This window comes from Lycium ferocissimum, chromosome 3, assembly GCF_029784015.1.
Source record: "Lycium ferocissimum isolate CSIRO_LF1 chromosome 3, AGI_CSIRO_Lferr_CH_V1, whole genome shotgun sequence".
NCBI lineage: Eukaryota > Viridiplantae > Streptophyta > Magnoliopsida > Solanales > Solanaceae > Lycium > Lycium ferocissimum.
Window position 1 is genome coordinate 15,329,386 of NC_081344.1, and position 27,382 is coordinate 15,356,767.

Consider the following 27,382-nt stretch of genomic DNA (forward strand, 5'->3'; position numbering starts at 1 on the left):
TTTGGAATGTGTAAGATTATGCGTGTGGAAAACAAGTTTTGAATAAGCTATCCATAATTGCGTAAAAGAACACAGAAATCCAACACCACCCCCCCCCCCCCCCCCAAAAAAAAAAAAAAAAACATTTTTAGACTGTAGAAGGTAAAGTAACCAATTTCCAGGGGGGAAAATCGACCCAAAGTTTGACACTTCAAATCTAAGCTCGTGATTTCCCAGTTGAGTATTACTTAGAGAAGGAGGAAATAAAAATTACTACATTTTTTTTTGAAATTGGAAATAAAACTTACTACTAAAGTTTCTATTTACAAAAATAGTGGTGTCCAACTCAGTTTGTTCACATCTTAATTATTTCACAGGAAGACCTGCATCCATCCACCATTACACATGTAACACCTCGTATCTTTAACCTAAGCTTTGACCATGATCCTAGACTTAGAAAATCAGATAAAGGATGTGAGAATTGGAATTTCCCTGTTCAGTTGTAAGATGGGGGTTTACGCCCATGAACGATGACCGTATTTCGGATATACGGGCCGTAATTCAAGTCGTAAATGGCCCAGTACCAAGGATTTTCGAGCATTGCAGGAATTTGGCATTTGGATGTTACATTGTTAAATACGGACCGTATTTGATACCGCCCGTATTTCAAAACGTAAACGGGTACCAAGGATTTACGAACATTCCGGAATTTGGCATTTGGATGTTACATTGTTAAATACGGGACCGTATTTTAAAATACGGCTTTGTATTTCAAAACGCATTTGGAATTTGGGAAACTTCCTTGATGAAAGTTGTAGAGCTTTGAAATACCTTTCCAACGGTATATTATGGCGGTCAAACGGACATCTTTGCAAAGAGTTATGGCCATTTTCGAAAAGATGATGCGATCCCATACGGAATATGGGCCAAGTATTTCAAAATACGGCCCGTATTTCAAAATACGCGATTACTTTGCTGGCCGTAAAATGCAATTTTCCAAAACACTATATATTCGTCCATATCGGTTCAAATCATTATTTTTCATTCCTTCAAGCCTAGAACGACCTCCGACCCCTTTTCCATCATCAAGAACACTAAGGTAAGCTCTTCATTATTCCAAGTCAATTCTAATACATATCCTTGTAATCTAAACAAGAAATCATCATTCCAAAAACTAGGGTTTTCAAGAAACCCATCTCAAGGTTCAAGAATTCAAGATTTTGGAAATTCTCTTCAAAGCTCAAGTCTTTAATTCAAGTTTTGGAGCGATTAAGGTATGTAGAGTTACTATCTACGTGTGGGAACATCATTGTTCTTCCCCATGCCTCCTAATCCATAAAGTATGAAACTTTACAAAACTAGGATTTCTATTCTATACTATGCTCATGATAACCCTAGGTCCATGTCTATGACTATATTATGTTTGAATTGCTATTATTCTATCATTGTGTTCTTGATACTCATTATGATTATTGAGAATCTATCCGTAATTCATGAAAACCCATATTTTGTATTCCATGGATTCTTGCATGCATGTTTTTGACTAAGAATGATTATTTCATGAATATCCTATATGTCTACAAGTTTTCATGCAATTAAATCATATAATTGCTTTCATGCCATGATTCAAGAAATGTACATGCTAAATACAAGTTATTTCATGAAACCATGCTAAGTTATCTCATGAAACCATGATACAAGCTATGTTACAAGTTACTTCGTGAAATCATGATTACAAGTTATTTCACGAAAATCATGGGCTTCTTAGCCAACTATATTATGTTCATGTTTTTGGGAGTTGCACGAATTACCGAGAAGGCTCAGATAGCCCGAAACTACGTAGCCACCGTAGGACAAGGATCGCTCCGTCCAGTTAGGACGATACCTTAATTTTACGCCGAATGGATCCATCGAGCACGTTACCACCTCATACCGGCAAGGTATGGGGGCTCTGTCGGTCCGGCGAGGCCGACTCCACGTACCCACGTGGTGATATCACATGGTCGGTTTATGAAATGCTCTCCTACTTATCATGTTTTACGTATGTTTTATATATATATGTATCCATGCTCGTACTCATGCTCATGTTCATGTATCGGGTTTTCGATTTCGGTCTTATCATGTTATTCCATGTCCCATATTATTTCTTTCGGTTGCTTTACATACAAGACATTCAATGTCTTTCGACGTCCCTTTATTGCCGGAGCTGCATTTCACGATGCAGGTACCGATTTACAGGACGACGCCTCTACTCATTAGGATCTGCACATACTAGCTTATTGGTGAGCCCCATCTCATTCAAGGTTTAGACATTGTCATTCTTTAATTAGTTTTGCATCTAAAGGTATGCTAGGGGCCTTGTCCCAGTAAGTATGTTTTCCAATCAGACTCATAATAGAAGTTTCATAGACTAGACAAGTCAGTTATGTGATGTCAGACATTCGGAGTCGTATAGTCATTTTGGCTCATTCATGTTATTTCCGCACTCATGTTTAGACAAATATTTTATTAAGTATTATGACTTACTACGTTTTACAAAAGCTCATCATGCACTTCACGTTATGTTTCCGCTCATGTATGCCTCATGATGATTCAGCAAGCCATGTGATTCGCTCGGTCACATGCAGTTAGGCACCGAGTGCCATGTTACGCCGTGCTATGATTCGGGGCGTGACAACACATACCAGGTAACTTTGCCAACCAAAAATATAGAAAGAGATCACCCAATTTTTTTCTCTAGTGACAATTGAATCCATAATCTTCATTGCAACTTTATTGAACGCGCACCCTTCTGTGCAAAAAATACAACGTACGAGTCTGTTATATATGAGTTGAATCACTTGACATCACACCATGTCACTCTGGCCCTCTTCCTACTCTCTTTCCCTCCTTCCCAGAACATTGTAATAAGTAGGGATCCACAAAGTTCAAGAAATGTCTGTACAAGTAATCTGCCAATGGACTAGTCAGAAATCTTACTCTTATATTGTTCTTGACATTGTCAAATAAAAGAAATATCTTGCCACATGCTCCATCTCACCCATCGGTATCATATGAATGTAGTGGATAAACTGGTTTCCATTCAGAATGAAAAGCGATACAAGTCATCGACGGTGAGAATCAGAGACTTTATAAGGAGGAAGCAGAATTTGAAGGTAAACTTCACCCATTGTTGCAGTGTGGAGGTTAACAGCACATTTTACACGTATCACTGGCGAAATTCCAATATCAGGTAACAAGGGATTAAAATGTGAGCCTGATTTACTTACAAAAGTTACAGGAATGGTATGGTAATAATTATTGCGATATGGAGGAATCCTTCTAAGTAGAACTAAGGTTTGCCCCTGCTCGGATTTGCAACATTTCAGTTCTCTTACTCCTCTCCATTACATCTACGAGCCAATTCACACTTTCCTTAATTCCTAACCTGCAATCAAGCAAGCGAAAAGCTTGTATTATTCAAGCTTGTTTGCAGAGCTTCTTAGGTAGAGCTTTTAAACCATAATGTGTCAAACCTTCTGGGAAAATGGTTTTATGCAATGGTCTTCTATACGACTAACCTGGAGAATATAGTTTTTCTTATGTGTGATACTGATAAAGAAGAAGTATTACTCACCCATCATAGGCTGAAACAGCTAGAAAGGTGTAAGCTCTCTCATCGAGTTTCTTGAGATCCAGATACCGAGCAAGTTCTTCCGCTGATACAGCATCTGCAAGGTCCTGCTTTGACAAATTGATGCGCATAAGCAAATGACTAGTCACATCAAGCACAAAAAAAAAAATTAATGTCATAAGTCAACTGGCACCATCTCCCTCCGGAAAAAGTCAGGCGAAGCCAGATAAGCAAAACACTTATAAAGGAATCAAGGGAATATCTATAGCACTGAAGTCGGTATCTGCTAGTCGCATATTCTGAATCTCTTTTTTCTTTTCTGATGGGAGGCACATGTAGAATAGAATCCTTCTTGACAACGATAAAACAAGAAATATAATGAAAAAACATCAAGTCTTGGCAAATAAAGTACAAACATTATTAAATCCAGAGATTACAGAAATATAATTATTATAGACAAATGAAGTAGACAAGGAAGAGAGAAAAAGCTGTGCTCGGTTCAATTAATAACATCCACTATAAAGAACCTCTTTTGTGTGGAATAAACTGCTTTGTGCCTTACCTGCTTGTTTGCTAATATCAGAAGTGGTGCTCCTTGCAGATCCTCATGCCGGAGAGCTTTTTCTGCCAGTCATTGAAGTAAAAAAATAAATAAACCATGATGCCCACTAATGGTGAACTAGACAAAATCTTGTAAACATGACTAAACAACAGTACATACCAAGTGCAGATTTGGAGTCCTCAAAGCGTGATGGACAAGCAGCATCAACAACAAATATCACAGCATGTGCCTCTTCATAATACTTCTCCCAGATCGAGCGAAGACCAGGCTAGAAGTATAAACAGTCTCATGTTAGTCAGAGAAACTTATATGAATATCTTGCTGTCAGAGAAGTATAAACAGTCTCATGTTAGTCAGAGAAACTTATATGAATGTCTATAACCGGCTGAAATAAATAAAAAGTATCTTGCTGTCAGAGAACTGACACCCTCCTATCTGTTGACTAAGCTCTAGCGAGAAAATGTAAGAATATTGTATAATTCCACAACCCATTATTACAAGGGTCATGCTTGAAAGAGCTGTTTCTATATATCCTTTTGGGATATATATGTCCTAAAGAAGAGTAGAAGATGACCATCATAAGTTGAACAATATACACCAAATATCATGCAACTGTGATAACAAAACATGCACTTCATCATCAAACTTATAAGTATAAAACAGATGCCTGATGTCAAGCACCTCTACCTTGTCTTTTGTCAGACATCATACATTTTATCCGCTGCTGCATTTATTTTAACCCTTTACGGTTCTAAAATGGAAAATTTAATCATCTCAGAGATCACAGGAAGCAAGTTCATACCTGACCTCCTAAATCCCAAAACACAAGCTTTGAATTTGATGCTTCAACACGACCAATATTGAGCCCCACAGTTGGAACAATACGATCTGGTGGCAGGCCTTCCAAGTTTGAGTATTGTGACTTTAATTTCTCTAACAATGTCTAGAAATTTAATAATAAAAAAGGAAGATTAGAAAGAAACCTTTCAAGACTAGACTTTGATAAAATATCTGGTAATGGCTAAGCATGTGAAATTCGCACAAAAGGAAAGGGAAGTTACAAAAGATTAAAAATCAAAAGCAAATAAAAAAGAGTAATAAGGCAATTAAGATCAGTGGCATGTCAAGGAAAAAAAAAAAAAAAAAAGATGCAATTCAGATCAGTGTTCACAGCACACTACAGTAATTTCAGGGACAACTTTACTTTAATAAGTATGAAGGACAACTTTCCATCTTATAGAGTAAAGCTAAAATGGACTTCACTCATATATCCACATTCCACTCTAGCTCTAGTACTGTTGTATTGTAGTCTACTCCCATACGCTAATTTATTTTTAAAAGTAACCGAAGATATAATAAATGCTTGCACTAAGCCACTGCGAGAAGACATAACTACAGATTGTGCAGATCCCCTCTTGTATCTAAATTTGCATCAACATCCTGTACAATAACCAGGTTCCACCCAAAAGCTAGCAAAAAAAATTACATCCTTGTTTAAGGCTATGTAAATTTCTCCTATGGCTTCAAAAATTCTGTCATTTCTTTCGAGCCAAACAATCCAACTGGCTTGAGGGATGGTATTCCAGGTCTTGTGTGATTTCTTGCACAATCCTGGACATATGCCAAGGATTGCCAGAAACATGCTCCACAGCTGACTATTAACCCTACAATGCAAAAAGAGGAGGCCAACATCTTCAGAGTGCTCTTCACACATGGGGCATCTACTACAAAGTTGAAATCCCCTCTTTTGGAGATTGGAATGAGTAAGTGCCTCCCTAGCCGCAATCCAAGAGAAGCAAGAGATCTTCAAAGGAGCCTTGCTAAAACAAAAATTTTTCAGGGCCAAAACACCTTTGTTGTTAGCCTTGCTAAACCAAATCCTTTTCCAAGGCCAAAAGACCCTGTTGTTACTCCCATAATCTCTTCTTCACAAAGGATATGGACTACTTCTTTCTCTCTCTCTCTCTTTTTTTTTTTTTTTTTTTTTTTGTCTTCTTGCTTCCTAAGTTTAAGAACATGTGCTCCATCAGTAGATATGTGCATGTTTCTAGATATCTAGATTTTATTTTTATTTTTTATAACCGTGATCTCCGGGCCAGCTTGCCTGCACCTCAACTAATTCCACGAGATACCTGCTATCTCCCATCAGCAACAAGTACCAGGTAACTCTATCTACCAAGACTAGAACATATGAGAATAAATCACTTAGTGTTTTTGTCTCTTTGGGATTTGAACCCGAGACCCTCATGGTTCTCGACCCACTTCATTGACCACTAGCCACATTCTTGGGTATGCGAAAGATGCCTGGATGGTTCATAGTCTGAAGATTTTGGAATTGGCAGAAGTTTTAACCAAAGATACTCTTCTCCTTTTCTCCAATTCATCATCTTAATCTAGGGTTTTACTCAAGATTCTGGCAGTGATTTGTCTACATTTCTAGCAATCTTGTTTGACCTTATCTTGCGGTCCAATCAGGGTCCAACTTGAGACAAGAATTTTAAGATTCATTGACTAGTATTGTTTCCCCTATTGATAATCCATCAAGAAGGTAGGCTGCCCAACTTCACCGTTTAATTTTATCACATAGCAATGCTTGGTTTTAAATTACAAGCAGAATTCTGCTCAGAGAACTTTTCAAATTTTTTTTTTTTTTTTTTTTTTTTTTGATAAAGGTAACATCAACTTTTCAAACTTTCTTGGATTAACATTTACATCATCCACGGAGGTTCATCAGCAATTCCACAGGCTCGTTACTTTCTAATAGATTTATATAAATTTCAGCAGTATCATGGCAACCACCATAGACTGCATAGAGAAAGTCCAGTTCATGTGACTCGATAGACTCCCTAAGTATTGATCCTGGTCAAATTTGCCATCTCAGAGCACCAAGCTATAACCCTCAATAGCTCCGTCAAGTGTCAACCAAACCACTGGTCCCAGGCCCTTTGAAATTCAGATGGGTATGCAACCAAGGAAACCTATTGACTTGGTTCCCTCACCCTTCTCGGGCTACCACAGGAAAGCATTCACTGAGCATAGCTCATCAAATCCATACTAATGTACGACCCAAGATTATCTATAGTAATGCAGATTACAAAAGTTATCCAGCTCTACATTGACGATGAGAAGAATTTGAAGGTGGGGATTTATATTAATGTTCAGTGACCAGAAACAATTCCCAACCCACACTAAAAAGTAGCTTCATTATCAAAATGCAGGACATCAAACTGCCAGAGAACACGGGAATTAGCAATGTCTTCCATAGACAGTCCATCGCGGAGATGTTAATAAGATGAATGTGGTTGCTGCTTCTACTGTTCAGGAGGAAACTGAAGACATTTTAGTTACGAAGAGTCTCTATCAAGGAGGACAATGTCTGATGAAGAATTCTATTGATTAAACTGGGATATTAAAGGAGGTGCCCTCTTTTTAACTCTTCATGGTCGATTTTTCCCAAACCAGCAAGAAATGATATAAATATTAATCCAGGAAAGTTTGGAAAATATTACAACATGAAGTGTAATCCAAATTCTCAGACAAACTTCAATAATTGAACTACCTTGGGGCTTGTCAAAGACTCAAAAGTTGGTGCTTACTTCTGGTCTTTTCTTAAGCTTTCCCTCTCACAAAAGCCATGTTAATCTTTGTGTTTGACACAGTGAATACAATGATCTCAGAGCAGCTTCAAGTGATTACTTTTCCTTTATCTCTCTCTCTCTCCTGTTTCCTTTCTTTCCCATCTTTCTTCTCTATCCTATACTTATTCACCGCTGTTTCTGCATTTCCTTACACACTTCGCATAATCTTTGCAGCCACAAAACAGTAAAAGAACACAACTATTACCTCAGCTTCCATCCATATATTAGCCATTTGACCCCTCCCTCTCATATTTTTAACATGTAAACCTAGAGGAATTTCTGTCCTTAAGTTATTCTAGATCTGTAAGTGTTTTAGTGGTGAACTTTAAAGATCATTGCGATATAAAGTAAGACACCTAAACGATGACCTACCGGAAATACATTTAATTTTGAGATGGACGACTAGCCCCCAAAAGACCACTTCTAGAATTTCAAAACCTACCGCTGGTCTCAAACCCACTACAAAACTGATTTAAGACAACCAGAGGTACCATATATAGCTTCAAATCCTATGTTTCACTAAATAATGAAACACAGAGATATATATAGTCATGTTTTGTGGGCAGGATGTTAAAATCATCAAAGCCTTATCAAAAACAAAATAAAAAGTGGTTAAAAACTATTAAACGTAAAAATAGATGCATAAAGTACATGAAACATCGCATGTCAAAGTTATTAAAAAAAAAAAAAATGAAGGAAGAAAATAGTTAATAATGTACCGTTTTCCCAGCCTTGTCAATTCCAAGAATAAGGACATGAAACTCTGTCTTGCTAAACATGTATTTGTATAGTCCATAAAACAATGAAAACATCTCTATATTCTTCTGTTTCCTCTATGATTCACTACAAATTGCAACAGGCTATATGGCGACTTGTTCTCTAGTCATCACTCATCACAACGAAACCTGAAAGGAAAGGACCCATTACCATCTCCATGGATAGCAAAAGAGACATGTCAATATGAACAAACTAAATCTTATACTCCCTCTGTCCCAATTTATGTGGCACACTTTCCTTTTTAGTCTGTCCCAAAAAGAATGTCACATTTCTATATTTAGAAACAATTTAACTTTTATGAGATGATTTACAGCCACACAAATATCTAAGGCTTATTTTTGGACCACAAATTTCAAAAGTCTTTTTTTTCCTCCATAACTCCGTGCCAAATCAGATGGTGTCACATAAATTGGGACGAACGGAGTACTAAAGTGAATGAACATTCTTATATTTGGGAAAGGATGCCCATAACAATCATGATGCTCGCTAGGCACGTAGAAATGCAATTGAAGTCCCAATATCAGTAATTAGGAGTTCTACAAACCCAGCTGGCAGCTGGAAAACCCCATTCGCATCTCAATACACATGCTTGTAATGGCCTTGCTCAGATCCTCCACAAATGTTATCGCACCTGTGTCGGATCCTTAAAAAATGCAATACTTTTGGAGGTACCTATATACACCCGGTGGCATTTTTGGAGAATTCAAGCAACGTAGCTTATACTCCCTCTGGTTCAACATAATTGTTCACTCAGCCTTTAGCACACCCCTTAAGAAAATACTAACTCCTACAAAAAAAAAAATGATATTTTGACTAAACTATCTTTAATTAAAATTTGCATATTACTATTAACTGGACACCGTGGGATCTGGTCACTTAGCACTTACTAAGGGCAAATCTGAAAAAATAAAGTTAATTCCTTCTTGATTATGTAAGCGGACACTTATTTTGGACCAAAATAAAAAGGCTAAGTGGATACTTATTATGAACCGGAGGAGTAGCTGGTACCGCAACTCTCTCTTTCTGAAGTTACCACTTAATTAACTGTAACTTCTAACGAAGAGAGAATTACTCTTCTTCTATCCCACCAACTGAATATTATGCAGCCCTAAATATCAAGGATCAACAACAATCTCAGGAATTGGCATTACAGTGCTAGTGAATCCACCCCACACCACAAAAGTAACTAATACTCCCCCAGTTTCAATTTATTTGTCTTACTTTCCTTTTTATTCCGTTTCAAAAAGAATGCCTCTTTCCTTTTCTAGTAACTCTTTAATTCCAACTTTCCACATGGCATGCTTAAGACTACAAGATTAAAGAGCATTTTAGTATATTACACATATCTTTAGTTTAAGACCACAAGATTCAAAAGTCATCTTTACTTTCTTAAACTCCGTGCCAAGTCAAAACCAAACAAACAAATTGAAACGAGGGAGTAATATTATTAGTAGAACGGCGTCATTTATATTTGGGGACGACAATTATCCTCCACACCGGGACAGATAGAGTAATAAACACTAATGTTCAGTCCATCATTTACTATGGACCCGTTTGGCCATGAGAATTTTTCACTTTATTTGAAAATCAGCTTTGGCCATGAAAATTCCAACTTTGAAAACACTTTTCATTTTTTTCACTTTCAGTACATTCAAACAACCAAATATATATGTGTGATCTTTATGTACACCATTAGCATTTCCATTGAAATACAATAATTAAAAATAAAAATTAACACACAAAATAAAATAACCCCAACTTGTCTAGAACAGAGAAGTATTTGTTGTCATTGTTGCATATAGATCAAATTAATTATGCAACATTATTCAATTTTGTTAATTATCTTAAATAAGGACTTAAGATTTAAAAAAAAAAAGTTATTCTCCCAGATATTGCAACCAGAATTAGTACTCCAAAAAAAAAAAAAAAAAAACCTAAAGTACCGATTTAGATTTTTGAGCTGTAATACTACAAATAACACCAATTCTTTTGTGATCCAATATTGTAAATTGTACATATACGAAAAAAGAAAAGAAAAAATTAAAGTAGTAATTAGTGATTTGAAAGAGAAATGAAACCTGAATCAAAGAAGGAATCAGCAGAAGTTGATGTTGCTGTTTGGGTACTGAATTTTGTATGTATATATCCACCGAAATTTTATTTTAACTTAAAACATGGATGATTTGTGCAAATTTACTTTTCTTGGGGGTCAACATTTGGAATTTGTACTATTTTAACGTTGGGGTGACTCTTAAGTCTAATGTTTGATGATATATTACTCAATTTTATAGATGAAATATTAGATTGTCGTCTATTTTGTTTTTCTTGCAATAACTTATAGTAGAATTTTAAACAGTGATCTACGTTTTCTCGTAAGATTTTCAGTTTGCTCAAAAGAAATTTTAGACCACGGTTTAAAAGATAAACAAATTGATTGAAGAAATGGTCATTTGGTAAACGATTATTCCAGAAAAGGACAACCAGCGAAAATTTCCTTGGCAGGTCAATTGATTTTGTAATGCTTTATAAATTTATTTTTAGTTTTATATCCTTTTGATATTTATTTTTATCAATAAGATATCTAAAGATAAGACACAAAATCGAACAAAGTTATTTTCTTCTATTCAATATTTTATGTGGCTATAAGAGACCATTTCCTCAGACTTTAATCTGGCACCAAGAGGGTGCGAGATTCTATATCGAAATCGAGAATAGCACAAACAAAGAGTAAACTAGTCGAATTTAACAATAACGCACATCTGTTTCCTTCAGTTAGTATTTGAACAGATGTTAGGGTGCTGCGATCAAAGCTTTGAAGAGCAACAAGAAAATAGAGAAAAGTTAGACTAAAATCTAGAGCTAAATTATGAGATAATCATTGATATATAAAGAGGGAATAATTACAGCTTTAATTTGACAGCTATCCTAAGTCATATAAGGACGACTAGTACTTTGCCAGTTACTAACTTGGCAGGTGGATGGAATATGCTTAACAAGGCAAAGCCTTTGGGCTTAATTGGAAATAAACAAACTAACAACTTAAAAACACAAGGGACTAAAATGTGTATATAAAAGACAATTAAACTCCTCATTTAACGGCTAGGTACCGTCATGCAAGCTCTTGGTACAACTCTAGCATACACAACACTCTCCTCCCTTAAGAATCTTCCTTGTTCTCAAGGAAGAAATGTGAAGATCTCATCTTCAGGGCATGATGATCCTCCCACATAAGTTGATCAGGAGTTAGTTGGTTCCATTGAACCAGAACTTGAAGTGCTACTCGATTTCCCTTTTTGATCATTATTCTGTCTATAACTGCCGTAGGAACTAGACAGTAAAAGATGACTAAATCAGGATAAGAGGGTGATTGATGGTATCTGGGATCTTGTATCATGGTTTAAGTAGGAAAACATGGAAGGTAGAGTGTATAGTGACTTGGGAAGGTAAGGATAATTTGTAGGCTATTGGACCAAACTTTTGTAGAATTTGGTAAGGTCCATAGCACTTGGCTATTAGCAGAAATAGTGTGTTGCCTATAGAGTTGGATCTTGAGATAGACGCAATCTCCCACTTGAAAGATCTTATGAGTCTTGTGGTTATTGGCATAGAATGTCATTCTCTATTGTGCTTTCATAGATGGAACTCACAAAGCTACATTTTCACCTCCTCATTGCTAAGTTTCTGTCTACTTCCTCGCCTACAACATCTCCTGAAACATAAGGGGGGAGGGGGTAAGTGTACGGGAGGGGGTTGACCATAGAGGGCCTCATAAGGTGTGATTTGTCTAGCTGAGTGATGGGTAATGTTATACCACTATTCAACGAAAGAGAGATAGAGGAACCAATCTGTAGGTGAACATATCTGAGCAATAACACCTAAGAAATGTCTCCAAACATCTATTGAGCATCTCCGTCTGTTGGACAGACTGAGATGATATGCGGTTAATATGCTCAATGTGACACCATGAGCTGAGAAGAGTTCCTACCAAATATTTCTTACAAACATTGGATCTTTATCACTAACAATGATTTCTGGCATGCCATGAAGCTTGTAAATGTGATCCAAGAACAATTGGGCAATATCTGCAGTTGCATTAGGGTTTAATGTGTGCCAAAAAAAAATGGTAAGACCGTGGTTCCTAGTGAGAATAATAAACTAATCCCAATGCATATGGTCATGGGTGGAGAATATGCATGGACTATAGAAAGCCCAACCCTTGGGTAAAGAAAGATCACTTCTCAATGCCTTTCATGAATCAAATGCATGATAGGCTAGTGGCGAGAGCATTTTATTGCTACTTGGATGGATACTCAGGATACAACCAAATCACAATTGCCCCCAAGGACCAAGAAAATACCATGTTCACTTGTCCCTATGGGACTTTTACGTTGTCATTCGATTTGTGCAATGTTCGTGAAACTTTTCAAAGATGCATGATGGCAATATTTTATGATATGGTTGAGGATTCTGTAGAAATCTTTATGGATGAATTTTTCGTAGTTGGAGACTCTGGTTGCTTGGAAAATCTAGCCCATGTTTTAAGAGATGTGAAGAAACAAATTTAGTTCCCAATTAGGAGAAGTGTTATTTAATGGTTAAGAGGGAATTGTTCTTGGTTACAAGATCTCGAGAATATGCATTAAGGTAGACAAATAAAAAATTGCAGTGATTTAAAGCTACCTCATCTTACTACCGTGAAGGGTGTTAGAAGCTTTTTGAGTCATGCCAGATTTTATAAGAGATTCATCAAGGACTTCCCCAAAGTTGCAAATGTAATGTGCAAATTGCTAGAAAAAGATTCCAAGTTTATGTTTGATGATGCATGTCTCAAAGCATTTGAGTTCTTGAAAGAGAAACCCACTTCAGCTCCGATTGTGTCTTTAGATTAGTCAAGCCCTTCGAAATCATATGTGATGCTAGTAGCGTAGCTACATGGGGTTGTTCTTGAGAAAAGTTGTGATAAAACCCTCCATCCCATTTACTATGCAAGCAAAACTCTTAATGGTGCTCAAATGAGTTACACCATAACCAAACAAGAGTTGCTCACAATAATCTTTTCTTTTGAGAAGCTTTGGATGTACTTATTAGGGTATAGTGTTATCGTCTACACCGATCATGCAACTATCCAGTATCTCATGGCCAAGAAGGATTCAAAACTGAGATTGATAAGATGGGTGCTCCTTCTTCAATAATTTGACTTTGAGATCAAATATCCCAAGGGGTGTGAAATCAAGTAGTGAATCATGTGTCGACACTTAAAGAAGATGGGATTCCCAAAGAAGAACTTGAAATTAATGAATCTTTTCCGGATGAAAAAATATTTGCAGCTTCTCAAGACTTGGTGCCATAGTATGCCGACTTTGCGAACTTTATTGCTAGCGACATCTTGCCTGAAGGTTTGAATTTCCATCAAAAGAAGAAGTTCTTGAACGGTGTCTGGAAGTTTTATTGGGATGAGTCATTTCCCTTTCGGGTTTGTTCCGATAACATCATTAGAAGGTGCGTTCCTGAAATTGAAATGATTCCAATTATTAAAACTTGTCATTCATCGCCCGTTGGGGGCCATCATAGTAGTGCCCGGATGACATCGTAGATTTTTCAAAGTGGTTTCTATTGGCCAACTGATGTGGCGTGATTTTACGCCACAATCGATGCTTTTTAGCTATAAGTTTTACTTGTTTTTAAGCGAGTCTATGTGATTTTACGTGTTTTCTAGTGTTTTTCGGGAAAGGTATTTAACTCGATCACGGTTGAAGTGCAGAACGGTCGTAAATGCAGTTTACGGACCGTATTCTACAATACGGGCCGTATTCCATGGTCGTATTAAAGGATTTCAGAAACAGAAAGTCAAGTTGGGAAGATGGTGAATTACGAGTTGAGTTTACGGACCGTATTTCAGTTTACGGTCCGTATTCCATCTCGTATTTAATCAATCGAGCAGTTGGCAGAAAGTCTGACTTTTGGAAGCTGAAAGACGACGAGGAGGTTTACGGACCGTAAACCACTTTACGGTCCGTACTTTAGAAGATTGAGATTTCACAGATAATGAGAAGACGACCCGGGCCCGAACCACTTTACGGTCCGTAAAGTGATTTACGGACCGTATTTCGTACTGACGGGACTAAAATGCAAATCTGTAACTTGTGTATTTTCCAAACATATAAATAGTCCATTGTAGGGTTTTATTAGAGAGCTCTCATAATTTTAGTTTTTGACTTAGAACATAAAATACTCTCAAGTTTTTGAAGGTTCTAACATCAATCCAATTATTCTCAATTCCTCTTTTATTCAAAGTAAGCAATTATGAATTCTTCAATTTCTTGTTTCTTGTTCTTTGTCATGAGTAGCTAATTTCCCTTACTAGGGTTGTGAACCCAATTGATGGGTGTTTTGTGATTGGGTTGTGATTGATATACAAATAATGGATTATTAGGGTTTGTTTATTCTTCATTCTTCATTCATAATTAATGGTTGCAAACATTGATTAAAGCCACAAACCTTGATTTACTTGGGAAAATAATTAGGGTTGGTAAGAATAAACAACAAGAACTCAAAGCATTAAACTTTGTTTAATAAATTCACTTAAGAATAAGAAGAATTTACTTGGCATGATTAATCATTCTTCATAACCACTTTCTTATATTTGGGAAAATCATAGAAAGATATAATCTTTATTTATTGGGAAATAGTAGAGATTCACATAGTAGATTAAGTGCATTCATATAATGATCCATTAGAAGTATATCAAGATCAATACCCATGATCATACACCCTATCTAACGGGGACACAACCTTAGTTTCTTTTACCATAACCTTCCACCAAATCAATATTTAGTAGTTAGTCACTAAAAAGCCAATTTCTACCAAAATCATCGGATTAAGACATTAGACCTAAACATAGCAATCTACGAGTTTAGTAACCTTTTCACACCCTATTCCCTGTGGGATTCGACCCCAACCTTGTTGGGTTACTATATTTGACAACGTCCGCGTTATACCACTAATAGGTGTAATTTGAGCGTATCAAATTTTGGCGCCGTTGCCGAGGAATACGGTTTTGAAATTACTAAATAGTGTTTGCTTTATTGAAGTCTTTTGCTTATTCCATCACACTTTGTTTTCTACTCTGTGTAAACCAGGTGAATATGAATCAGAATCAGCAAAATCAACGTGCTGGTAACCAGGGGAATCGGTTGATCAATCCGACAAATGAGTCAGATGAAGAGAATGTGTTCGTTGAGCTTGTTCCAGATGAGGATTATGCATCTGCTATTGTTCAGCCTCGAGTTGGAGCGTCGGTGAAAATTGATTCCTCTCATATCGCTTATTGAAGCTTGAGGGGTATTTTCCGAACTCTACCGAGAATGACCCTCAATGTCATTTAATTTTGTGGATGTGTGTGCTAATCACATCCGAACAATGTTCCACAAGATGCTATTCGGTTGAGGTTATTCAAATATTCCTTGTTTGTCAGGAGAGGCAAGAACATGGTTCGAGAAGTCGCCGGTAAATTCGATCACTACATGGGCAGAGATGGTGGGTGCGTTTTCACAAAATGGTACCCTCCTAGCAAGAAGGTGAAATTCGGGACAAGATTTATGAATTCAAGAACGACGTGGGGAACAATTATATGAAGCATGGGAGCGATTCAAGGATTATTTGCGTAAGAGCCCAAATCATGGTTTTCGGAGAACATATTAATGGAGAAGTTCTACCGAGGGTTGGATCCAATATGCGGTCGGTTGCGAATAATGCAGCTGAGGGTTGTTTTATGAACAAGTCTTATCGACGGGTGACCACCATACTTAACAAGATGACAACTCATAATCAGGCTTGGCACTCAAACAATTCTGATGTGGTACCGTTCGGTAGTGCTATGATCCAGAATATAGTGAAGGAGAATCAAGATACTCGAAAACCTTGGCGTAACTTGCAACAAATATTTCCTTGCCGACGAAGAAGTTGATGAATCCCAGATTAAGAAGGTAAATGTTTGTGAGGAAGATTTGTCTTGCAAAAGGATGTACCCAGGCTCAAGATGGTCCGTTCCATGAAGGACCCCCTATGCAGATTGAAGATGCTAATTATGTGAATAACTCTCAAGGGGGTTACCAGAGACAGAATTACCAGGGTGGTTTTCAGAGTCAGAATAATGGAGACCTCAACAAGGTCAAGGCGCTTATAACAACTCTGGGAACTACAACAATAATTATGGTGGTGCGAACCAAAGGGAGCTACAACAACAAGAACAACTTTGGGAACAAGAGTTCCAATCCTTATATACCACCAAAACGGCAACAAGGTAGTTCGAAGGTTCAAGCAATTTGGAAGATTCCGGCAAATCGGTCTAAGTCCGAGAGAACTTTATCCGGGCCGAGAGACGGTGGGTTCCCATATGCCAGCCTATTCGAAGCTTGAGTCACAGATGAGAGATATTTCTAGAGAGAAGACCCCTCATGTAGAAAGGAGGCCTTCCGAGTGACACTATTCCAAATCCAAAGAATGGCGGAGGCGGTGCAGACAGTGTGTTTGCCATCACTACTAGGAGTGTCAAAACAATCCGAGGGGCGATGAGAAGGTGATTGATCTTGAACCAATAGATGATGAGGATGAGGTGCAGTCTGAAGCACCCATTGTTGTTGATGAGAATGCTACTGACAAGAAGGTTGCTGATATTATGTTTGAAGAACAACAAAGAAAAATAAACATTACACTTGGGTTGCCTCCCAAGAAGCGCTTGATTTAACGTCGCGGCACGACGGCGGTGACCAATCACTCCTTGTCTTGGTACACCAGATCATTGTTCGTCCCGAGGTGTTTCAATCTGTAGCGATCAACAACCCTATCCTCCGAAACCATTCCGTGATAGTGCTTCAATCTCTGCCCATTCACCTTAAATGTCCGAGTACCATCTCCGGACTTCAATTCAACCGCGCCATGGGGTGAAGCACCTACCACCTCAAACGGACCCGACCACCTGGATTTAAGCTTACCCGGTAGCAACTTTAGCCGAGAGTTAAACAGTAATACAGAGTCGCCCTTGTAGAACTCTCGCTTCAGAATCTTCTTGTCATGGTATTGCTTCATCCTTTCTTTATAAAGTGCTGCACTCTCATACGCCTGGTACCGAAATTCATCCATCTCATTTAATTGGAACAACGCATGACTTGGTTGCTTCCTCCCAATCCATGTTCACTTTTTCGGCGCCCACATAGCTTTGTGTTCAAGTTCAACCAGATGACAAGCTTTCCCGAATACAAGCTTGAAGGGTGAAGTCCCAATTGGAGTCTTGAATTCATTTTTCTACGTCATGAGTTTTGTGATGTGGGCATGAATTTCGTGGATAAGGACGTGGATTTATATTTACGCACAGTGGATTTTGTACATAAGGGCTTGAATATGGTCATAAACTAGCTCCCCTTAAAAGAAGTGGCATCATCATGATTTTAGCTTTCCTAAAAATAGACGTGGATGTGGATTTAGATTTCGTTAATGTAAATGTGGATGTCGACATTTGAGGCCGCATATGCAGCTCAATTCATGAAAAATATAAAAACCTAAACCCTTTTTTATCCCATGTCCTCCTCCCCCCTCCCCCCACCCCCTCCCCCCACAAAAAATAATTTTTCTAAAGAAGTTCATAATGGCTAAAAGAGTATCACTCACACTCTCATACTATCATAATTGTACACACACCTCTCCTACATCATAAAATCTTGATCCTCACAAGGTCTTATAGTTGTCCCTCTCAGTTGCCCGCTTATTCTCTAACATCAGTCGAACAACAGGTAACAAAGCTCGACCTCTTTTCTTTTCTTTATATTGTTCTCTGTTTGAATTCGAATTTGGGTGTGAGGGGTATTTACCTCTTTGGATTGACTGATTTCCGTCGTGTTAGATGGTGAGTGAAATCACCCAATTTGTTGATAAAAAGGCATGTCCACCACTCTATTCTAAACAAGTTTGATGGAATGCCTGAGACAATGTTACAATAGCCGATGAAGTCTGAGGAGCCGTGCCAGGTTTAGTGATTGAGTATGTCACGACCCGGACCACGGGCCGCGACGGGTATCCGGGGCTAACCACCGGACACCTCTCACTTTACTGCTTATCTGCTATCATTCATACTATCTGCTCATAATCATATAAAGCGGCATTTTTCGAAATACATTTGCTTTTATAAACATAAGCCCTTCGGCTATCAAAATAATATATACATGCATATACATAGAAGCCATGGGACCATACTATCCACACTGCGTATCTACGAGCCTCTACTGGAATACTAGACATACGGACGGACGGGGACCCCGTCATGCCCAAAATACGAATATACAAATATGTACCAAAAGGATAATCTGTGGCACCTCCGGAATATGGAGTGCTCTCAAATCAACCGCTAGCTCCTACGAGTCTGGATCACCTCCCTGTCTACCTGTGGGCATGAACACAGCGTCCGAAGAAAGGACGTCAGTACGAACATTGTACTGAGTATGTAAGGCATAAACAATAATGAAGCATCATTAAGCGGGGAGGCATAAAAATAAGGAGCAATCAGAATCGACCGAATCATAAAATACATCATACATACTGGCTTACTTTCATACTCATCATCGTCTCATCTATGCATAAATGTATAAGCTGCCCGACCATATAGGTGCGGTGTAATAATCAATAGCATTAGCATCATCATTAGCCTGCGTCCAGGCGTATCCCGCGTCCGGGATATCATCTCAAGTCGCCCACTAGTGGTGACCCCCGTGCCGTCCGGCCATGGTGTATACCGCCCGCCTTGGAGGTATTTGCCCGCCTATATAGGCGCGGTGTGATATCATCATCTACTCATTACATCATGCTTATCATAATATGCTTATCATAACATGCTTATCATAGCTCATCATAGTATACTCATAGATAATCATACTTTATCGGGGTGACGTAAGGTCGTGGAACCCCGATGTCATTATGAGCATTCTTACGTATTCTGCCTCACCTTGAAGGAACAAGCATAAGGTGAGTGTGCATAATGATCAATATCATTAGATTACATACATTACATCATTGACTTCTTAGAGGCATCATATCATAGGCTATAGCATTTCTAGACTTTAGCTTACTATCATCATTATCGTATTCATCTCATATCTCGTATCTCGTATAGCTATTCATGGGTGAGGATCTTGACTTTCTTAGAGATGGAAACATTCATAGCAAAGAAGGAAATTCATGCCACATGACTCATGCCTTGGAAAGAAAGGACTAGCCTCACATACCTTTGTCGTTATGCTATTCTATTGCTTGCTCGTTCTCCTTTAGTGCACTCGTTTACCTTCAATGGAATTCGTATCGACATTAGCTATATCATCGTGAAAGCATACTTACTAAGGCTATAGAAATTCGGGCAGCATTTCCTTTGTTTATACTACTTTCCGCCATATTTCATATCAACTCCCAACATTCATAATAATCATCACATTATCGCTAACAACAATCGTCATTCATTCATATGATTCGCATTTCATAATTCGCCTCAATTTCCCATAATTATGACTAAAAATCCATCGTCGTATTCTTTCGTATTCAATACCTATTTCATGTTCTATAAGTCATTTATAACGTATTTATAACATCAACATATTCATTTCCATGATTCAATTCAACTACTATCCAATAATGACATTATTCATCCATTGATGACCCATTTGCTATACACTTCTACAATCCATGAATCTCAACTTATAAATACTTCAAATAGCATGTAAAGGTCATGAAACTTACCTTAGATTATGGAGAAATAATCTTGAAATGGTGATTCACCCTTAGCACCAAAACCCTATTTTATCTCTCTTTGGATTTCTTGACTTGGATGACTTTTAATGGGTTTCCTTCACTTGATTCTCTTGATTTCTTGTTGTTGATCCTTGTTTTCTATGATTTTCTCATGGATGAAATGTTTGGAACACTCTAGAGGCTTCTTGGATGGTGGAGGTGAGAAATGAAAATGAAGGGAATGAAAAATGAAATGTCCCTTATATAAAATACACTTCAGCCCGATGGGAATATACGGACCAACATACGGTCCGTATAAAATCTATCGACCGTATGTTGGACCGTATATTTGGTCCGTGAGTTATATCTTGGGCTGGATCTACGGCTGGACATACGTCCGATGGAGATTTTATACGGCCGTATGTCCGGCCGTATGTCTACCCAGTTTTTCCGAGTTTTGTTTCGTCGACTCGTTTGATCTCCGATCCTTATGGAACCTTCTTAACACTTGTTCAACACTTCAATATCATTCTAAGGGACGTTATAACTCTTCCTTGGGGCATCATTTATACGTCATTAACTTAATACTCATACTTCTTATCCGATACTCTCAACTTATAACTCGCTTCTCTTAACAACTTCCTTTCTTCAAGTCTAATGTCTTTAGAAATCTTAATTAGAGTCATCACATACTATTTCTTGCTTGCCCGTACTTCTCATACGCCATGCCTCTCATGAGTCTATTCACTGTACGCTAAGGGGGAAATTTTCGAGGTGTAACAGAGTATGTATGAGTTTGGAAAGAATGAGTGGGGATGCGATTGATCCTCATACTCTTTTTGTGTGTTAAGTTGTTGGTCGAAGTTTTCTGATTGAGTTTTGATGAAAATTCAATCTGAAATCATCGTGAAAGGGGTGAAATTTGAGTAGCATAAGATTTATAAGGAAATTGTATCAATTTGAGGTCAATATTGAGAAAGGGGATTCATGAGTCTGGGTATTTGGTACAGGGCCAACGACATTCATGAGCTAACTTAAGTTTGTTTCTAACTTAAGGTTGTTTCTTTTAAGAAAGGGATTATAGGACTAACTTGGGTTAGTTGGCAGAATAGACATATTTATGCAGCTTTCTATTGAAAGGAGGTAAATACATGATAATATACGAACCAGGTTCTCTGACTAATTTTCTCGCTGTATGTGTTATCTGTTAGGATCGGGCTACTCCTATGCACTATAAGAACCAAGTTCTTAGAGCAACTACGCAAGAAGGTAATGCAGCGGAATACATAAATCAACACAAGAATTTTCACACAGAAAACTCCTTGCTTAAGGGAGTCAAATACCACGACCTATCTTCTTTAGGACATTTTTCTCAAACTTCACTAAACAAGAGCCGTAAAAAGGTTTATATTCTTCAATACCTAAGGGACCCGTTTCTTTAGCCGCCATTTCTACCCAAAGTTACAACTAATTAACCAACGAAACACCTATTACACAATACTTGCAAAGGTAAATAGATGGAACCACAACAGAACCTAACTAAGACAACTACAACCTTAATGATAAATCTTGATAAGCTCTGGTTCTTTGTCGACTTGAAGTTGGCTCTATTAAGATTAAGTTTTGACTGCTCACTTTGCCTCTCGTTAGAATGTTATGATTGTGGGTGTGGTTAAGTTCCAAAGCTTATTCGTGTTGCGTTTATATAAAAGTAGTTGCAGCTCTTGAATGTTGAATCTAACCAAGTGTTGGTTTCATTAATTGTAATCGAAAACCAAACCTTGTTTGACTTAGATCTTGTTTTATTTCCTTATATGCGCGTTGACTATGTTCTCCAACTTCAATGTTAATTCCATGTTGATCAACTTATGATAATATTTTCAAAACTTGAAATCCAACCATTCTTCGAATAGGAATTAGTCAATATTTCATTTTCTCCAAGTCGACATGAAATAGCTTTTCACTCTAGTTGTCTGATAGTAAGGATTAATTCCTTTAAACAGTTCCTTTGTTGATATGACTGCTTCACTAAATTCTTTAGAGATCTGCTTAGATATCTAGTTCTTCAATTTCTTTCTTATGTCTCCCTTGATTGTCATTGGGTATTTATTGTCAAATCATCAAAACTTCAATTCAAGCTTATCATCTATTTAACAATTTCCCTCTTTTTGATAATGACAAACACATTGCAGCTTTATATATATTCGCTCTTTCATCTGCTTCTTTCAATCTTCTTTACCTCTGGATCAATTCTCCCCCCTTGGGTTATGCTTGTATGTTGCTAATCTTCTCCCTATGAACCAGCTCCATTTTATTCTAACACTACACATTCGTGTTGATACAAGCCGGCACACGTCAAGAGGTTTCTAAGCTCGCAGTAGTTCACCCTCGTGGATAGTGGGTTTTCTAAGCTCACTGAGTCAGATGCTAGGACTTTACCTTCCATTCATTACATCCTACTTGATGGCTAGGTTTTATGACTTTGCAAGTATGATGGCCTGCTTAATCTGCTAGGGACTAACCTTCCACTCATTGCAACCATTTAGGCAGCTAGGTTGTATGAATGATGTGTCCTACTAATATGTGTAAGGACCATGTTCTTTTGATTCATCTTTTCTCTACAGTTCATACATACAATCAACATATGATTTGATGTCTCCACTTTCGCCCTTTTGGCATCATCGAAACAACAGTATAGAATACTATGATTTAGTCATAACTCATAACCAATCATTGAGGGAGGTAGCACAGAGTCTCAATCCATTTTGAGTAGTCCAAGCTTTAAGCGATTTTTATCAACATGATCTCTACTTAGGGATTTTGTGAATATGTCTACAATTTGGTCGTTCGTGTTGCAGAATTCTATAGAGATATGTCGTGTTTCCACTTTATCTCTTTAAAAGTGATTTCGTATATCGATGTATTTTGTCCTTTTATGTTGGACATGATTCTTTGCTGTTGACACCCAATTTTGTCCCGTCTTTCCCTAAATATTCATCTGCAGTTCTGATATTTTTCGGCAACTTAGGAATAACTATTTATATTTTTACTATAATTATTAGATTTTACCGACATTTCATGGTTCTATTATGGTTACTTGCTATCATTATTTTCATTATTATTATTTATTATCAGTATCGTTATTATTATTTTTGTCATTATTATTATTAGTACCGGGTCTTTTATTTAAATTTAGAATTCAAAATCTGAGTCCAATCAATCCATATTATTTCCGAACTAGTCCGTATTAATTCAGTCCATAATTAAATCCTAAAAGCTATTTGGGCTAAGGCCTAATTCGTGAAACCAGCCAACATTTTATTTCATCTGCTCAGCCCACAACAACCAGCCCATACCCGCCCACACATATCCTGACCCGACCTGCTCCTTAAACATTAATGAACCATTAGGGTTTCCTCTTCCCCACCTCAGATCGCCGCTCCTCTCTCCCCTTTCTCTCTCTTCCGCTCCTCTCTTTCCTCTCTACTCGCCCCTCTTTCTGCTCTCTCCACTCTCATCCCTCCCCCTTTGTAGCAAAACCTTGACCTTCTTTCACAATGGCAGGTCTTAAAGACCCCATTTTCGTGCAATCCTCCTTCACGCCTTCTCCTTGTCGTCTTCTCCTTTCTCTCTCCTCCTTTCTTCCCCTTCAACCAAAATGGAAAATGCAGAGGCCTTTTTCGTTGAATCCAAGCCATGCATGGCCGATTAAGGGTAAGAATTAATTAGCCTGTCCTTTGCCCCTTCAGAAATTCAACGGTTGAAGATTTCGTTTTGTTGTTTTACCTCTCCTCCGCCGACAATCGAAATCTTTCAATAGTTTTCGTCCGTTTGTAGAACTGAAATCCATCTTTTATCTGTTCCATTTTGTACTTTTCGTGACAAGCCTTAATGAATTTTGTCTGTTCCTCTCCCTTCTGATCGAAATCCGAACGTTTTGAACCTTAGAATCCCGCCCGAAAATTTCAGATTTGAAACCTTAGCGAAACCCTACTTCACCCCTATAAATAATGGTTCTTGGAACTGAAAAAAAGGGAGTTTTTTTTTGGAGAGCGGCGGTAGTTCCCCTAAAAATTCTAAGTTCTTTTGGTCGCTTCAAATTCCCGTGGAAAATTACTAAGTCTTCACCAGTTTTTATATTGTTTTGATATTCATCCGAAATAGAAAATTATCGGTTCCCTTTTTGGTTTCTGCAACTGTTTCGAGTCCTAGTAAATTCGAGACCGAAGTCGTAGTGTTCGAGGCTAGATTCGAGACTCCCGTCCCCCACTTCGCTGCACCCGAAGAAGGTAATTCTCTATCCCTTATTTCTTTCCTGTATTTTCTGGTTATTCTGTTGGTTTTAGTTCGTCATTCTGTGATAAAATGTGTTATTGTACTTTAGTTAGGTTAGTTTGGTTTAACAGATAGTCTGTTTGTTTGTCGGTATTAATTCGAACCTAATCAATTTTGTATGATGGTTTAATTATCGAGTTTGGCTCTGTTTATGTAATTACATGTATTAGGTGTGATAATTTGGTTTTAAGTTAATTCGGATGAATGAGTTAGTGGAGAACACTCCCCATAAGATTTGATATATATTGCTAATGATATAGTAATGTCAGGGGTTGAAATTTGTAATATAGATAAAGCATATCCAGTTTGTATTATGATAGGATGAGGGTCTGGATATATATGTCAATAAAGCCTGTTTCTGTCTAACAATATGGTTGCTTTTTGTCAAAGATGTATATTGAGGAATCTGTGCATTAGGCCAGCTGTAGATAGGCCACAGAGTTGTCATGAACCTGCTTTTGTCTGTTTGGCCAGAATATTTCTCATCAGAAATGTCCATCTTTAATGGTTGTATAAAAAATAGAGTTATGCATGTTGGTTTGGTTGGCTGAATCATGGTTCTGTAGCAACTCGTAATTTACGCAATGTGATTAGTTTAAACTTCAAATATGTAGGGATTTTGTTTAGTCCAGTTCAGTTTACACATATTACTCTAAATTGGTCTTTCGTAGTTAGATTCGCAAGATAAAATCACCTGTGACTTTGTGGCATATTCGATTAAGACCTCCTGCCTAATACTCAAGATTGTAGTTGTTTTACTTGTCTCGTGTTGTACCCCTCCCTCTCCTCTGATGCGTTATTCTGTTTCTAAGCATTTGGCATAGGCCCTATTAAATGCGGATCTAATGTGTAAATCTGGTTGCTTGACTGTTGAATATTACCCATTTTAGTATTTCTTGTACGTCTTGAAATGGTGTCTTAGGTATGTCGACAAGTTGGAATCCGCTGATGTTTGAGTATTTTGTGTCCCCATAGATAGGGTATCATTAAATAGTTTCTTAAGTCTAAATACGAGTTTGGTTGGGGATCAGTATGTTTAGTCATAATAGTGGTCTCTTTGCCTTTTTATTCAGTTCATTGTGTTGTCAAATCTTGCTGTCCCCTGTTTGGATTATTCATGCACCGCGGATGTATTCAAGTTCCCTTATTCCTCTTTTAACTCAGTTCGAGCATGCTCCCAGCATGTTGTGTTTTTCTACACTTGTTTAAAACTTTATATGCTTGTACATTTCACGTATACCCAAATATATAAGTCGCCTAGTTGTTTGCCTAAGTTTTTTTATATATTTAACGTGGTTGATCGTATATTAATCTTTCCTTTCATTTTTTTTTCTTTGCATGAACCTCCCATACGAGTCCAAGGGGCTCGTCTCCCTCCGTGTTCGGTGTTGGGCCAAAGCCCAACAACACAATTCCTCTCGTATCCAGCCCTGTCCATCGCAAAAAAAAAAAAAACAGAAAGACACAAATTATTTCTGGGCTTAGCCCGACGGGCAGCAGCCATCCGCAGAATATAAAAAGAAAGCTTCTGGGCCGAAGCCCAATAGCAAACAAATTGCAGCAGCTCTAGAAAATGGGCTGGATCCATTTGATATTATTTGCTCCTTTATTTTATTTTATGCATTTAACTTGTATTATTATGCAACTAACCTTTTATTTTGTTCTATTTTTTTAATTTAGATGAACCTTAGTGAAATTAGTGGGGTTTAGTCCTAGTAATGGGTAGTTAATTTAAGGGAAACTCATCATTAGTCCTATAAGTTTCCTCTTTATGTTAAACTATTTATAGCATATATAATATTTTTTTGGAATAATTGATTTGCAAAATAATATGACTACACATTTTGAGCTAAAAGAATCATGGCTTATGCTTACTATCTTAGAGAAAGTTAAAATGTTATCAATATGCAAATATAAGCTCTAATATATTTTATAAATAACTCTTTAAGTTCGAATCAATCATGCATTTTAGCCAAGCATATTTAATAAGGAATAATAAAAGGGATAAAGAAGATTCATATTAGCTATTTTCTTATACTACTAAAACGCAAAGTCGATTAATATCTTATCATACGGGTTGTTTCAAATGTTTATTAAAATATTGTACAAACTCACATTTTCTCTCCTGCTCATATACACATTAATATATTTTGCAAATATAGCATTATTATATATTGTCATAAAGTCTTAACAACCTTTATAAATCTTATTTTAAACAGTATTTAAAGACATCTTTTATGCAAATTATTATTATTTTTTGTAAATCCTGTTTTCAAATAACATTCTTACATTTTCCTTCAAAATTTTAGCAATATTTACAAGTCATTTTCTTAAAGTTTAAGTATCATATTTGCGTCTTTACTCTTAACTAATTAACCTAAGTTTGGTCGGATAACCGTAAGTTAACGGATCTTAAAGGATGCCTAACCCCTTCCCTTTAGGATAATATAGAACCCTTACCTAGAATCACACTGGTTAAGCAGACCATTAATGAAGGTTTAGTTAGCTTTATCTTAATTAATGTTTAGGTGCCCTAATTCACCTTAAAATCAATTAGGTGGCGACTCCTTAAAATCAATCAATAGGAATCACCAATATGTCATACTCCTAATTTTGACTCTGGTTAAAACGGGGTATATGACTTAGCGACTCCATTGGGGAATTAGGTTCTAACCGCCATGGAGACTTAGGTTAATAAATAATTTGTTG

The 27,382-nt window shown here is 37.3% G+C and overlaps 1 protein-coding gene and 1 non-coding gene across 4 annotated transcripts; both read right to left on the reverse strand.

Moving 5' to 3' along the window:
• Nucleotides 1-2,942: 2,942 nt before the first annotated feature.
• LOC132049846 (uncharacterized) lies at nt 2,943-10,907 on the reverse strand. 3 transcript variants are annotated; one of them, XM_059440800.1, is made up of 8 exons: nt 10,648-10,885; nt 9,242-9,356; nt 8,512-8,697; nt 4,957-5,097; nt 4,314-4,422; nt 4,155-4,216; nt 3,596-3,699; nt 2,943-3,406 (listed from the first exon to the last, which is right to left on the reverse strand). In XM_059440800.1, the coding sequence occupies exons 3-8, from the start codon at nt 8,602-8,604 to the stop codon at nt 3,301-3,303; spliced, it is 615 nt and encodes a 204-aa protein (XP_059296783.1). In that variant the 5' UTR covers nt 8,605-8,697; nt 9,242-9,356; nt 10,648-10,885; the 3' UTR covers nt 2,943-3,300. The 3 variants fall into 3 exon arrangements, with proteins under 3 accessions (XP_059296783.1, XP_059296784.1, XP_059296782.1); XM_059440801.1 differs by lacking the exon at nt 9,242-9,356 and having other exon boundaries at nt 3,596-3,733; nt 10,648-10,907; XM_059440799.1 differs by lacking the exon at nt 9,242-9,356 and having other exon boundaries at nt 10,648-10,880.
• Nucleotides 10,908-16,149: 5,242 nt separating this feature from the next.
• On the reverse strand, nt 16,150-16,254 carry LOC132051302 (small nucleolar RNA R71). Its single transcript, XR_009413674.1, has one exon. It is a non-coding gene; the product is annotated as a small nucleolar RNA R71 (small nucleolar RNA).
• Between the last annotated feature and the right edge of the window lie 11,128 nt (nt 16,255-27,382).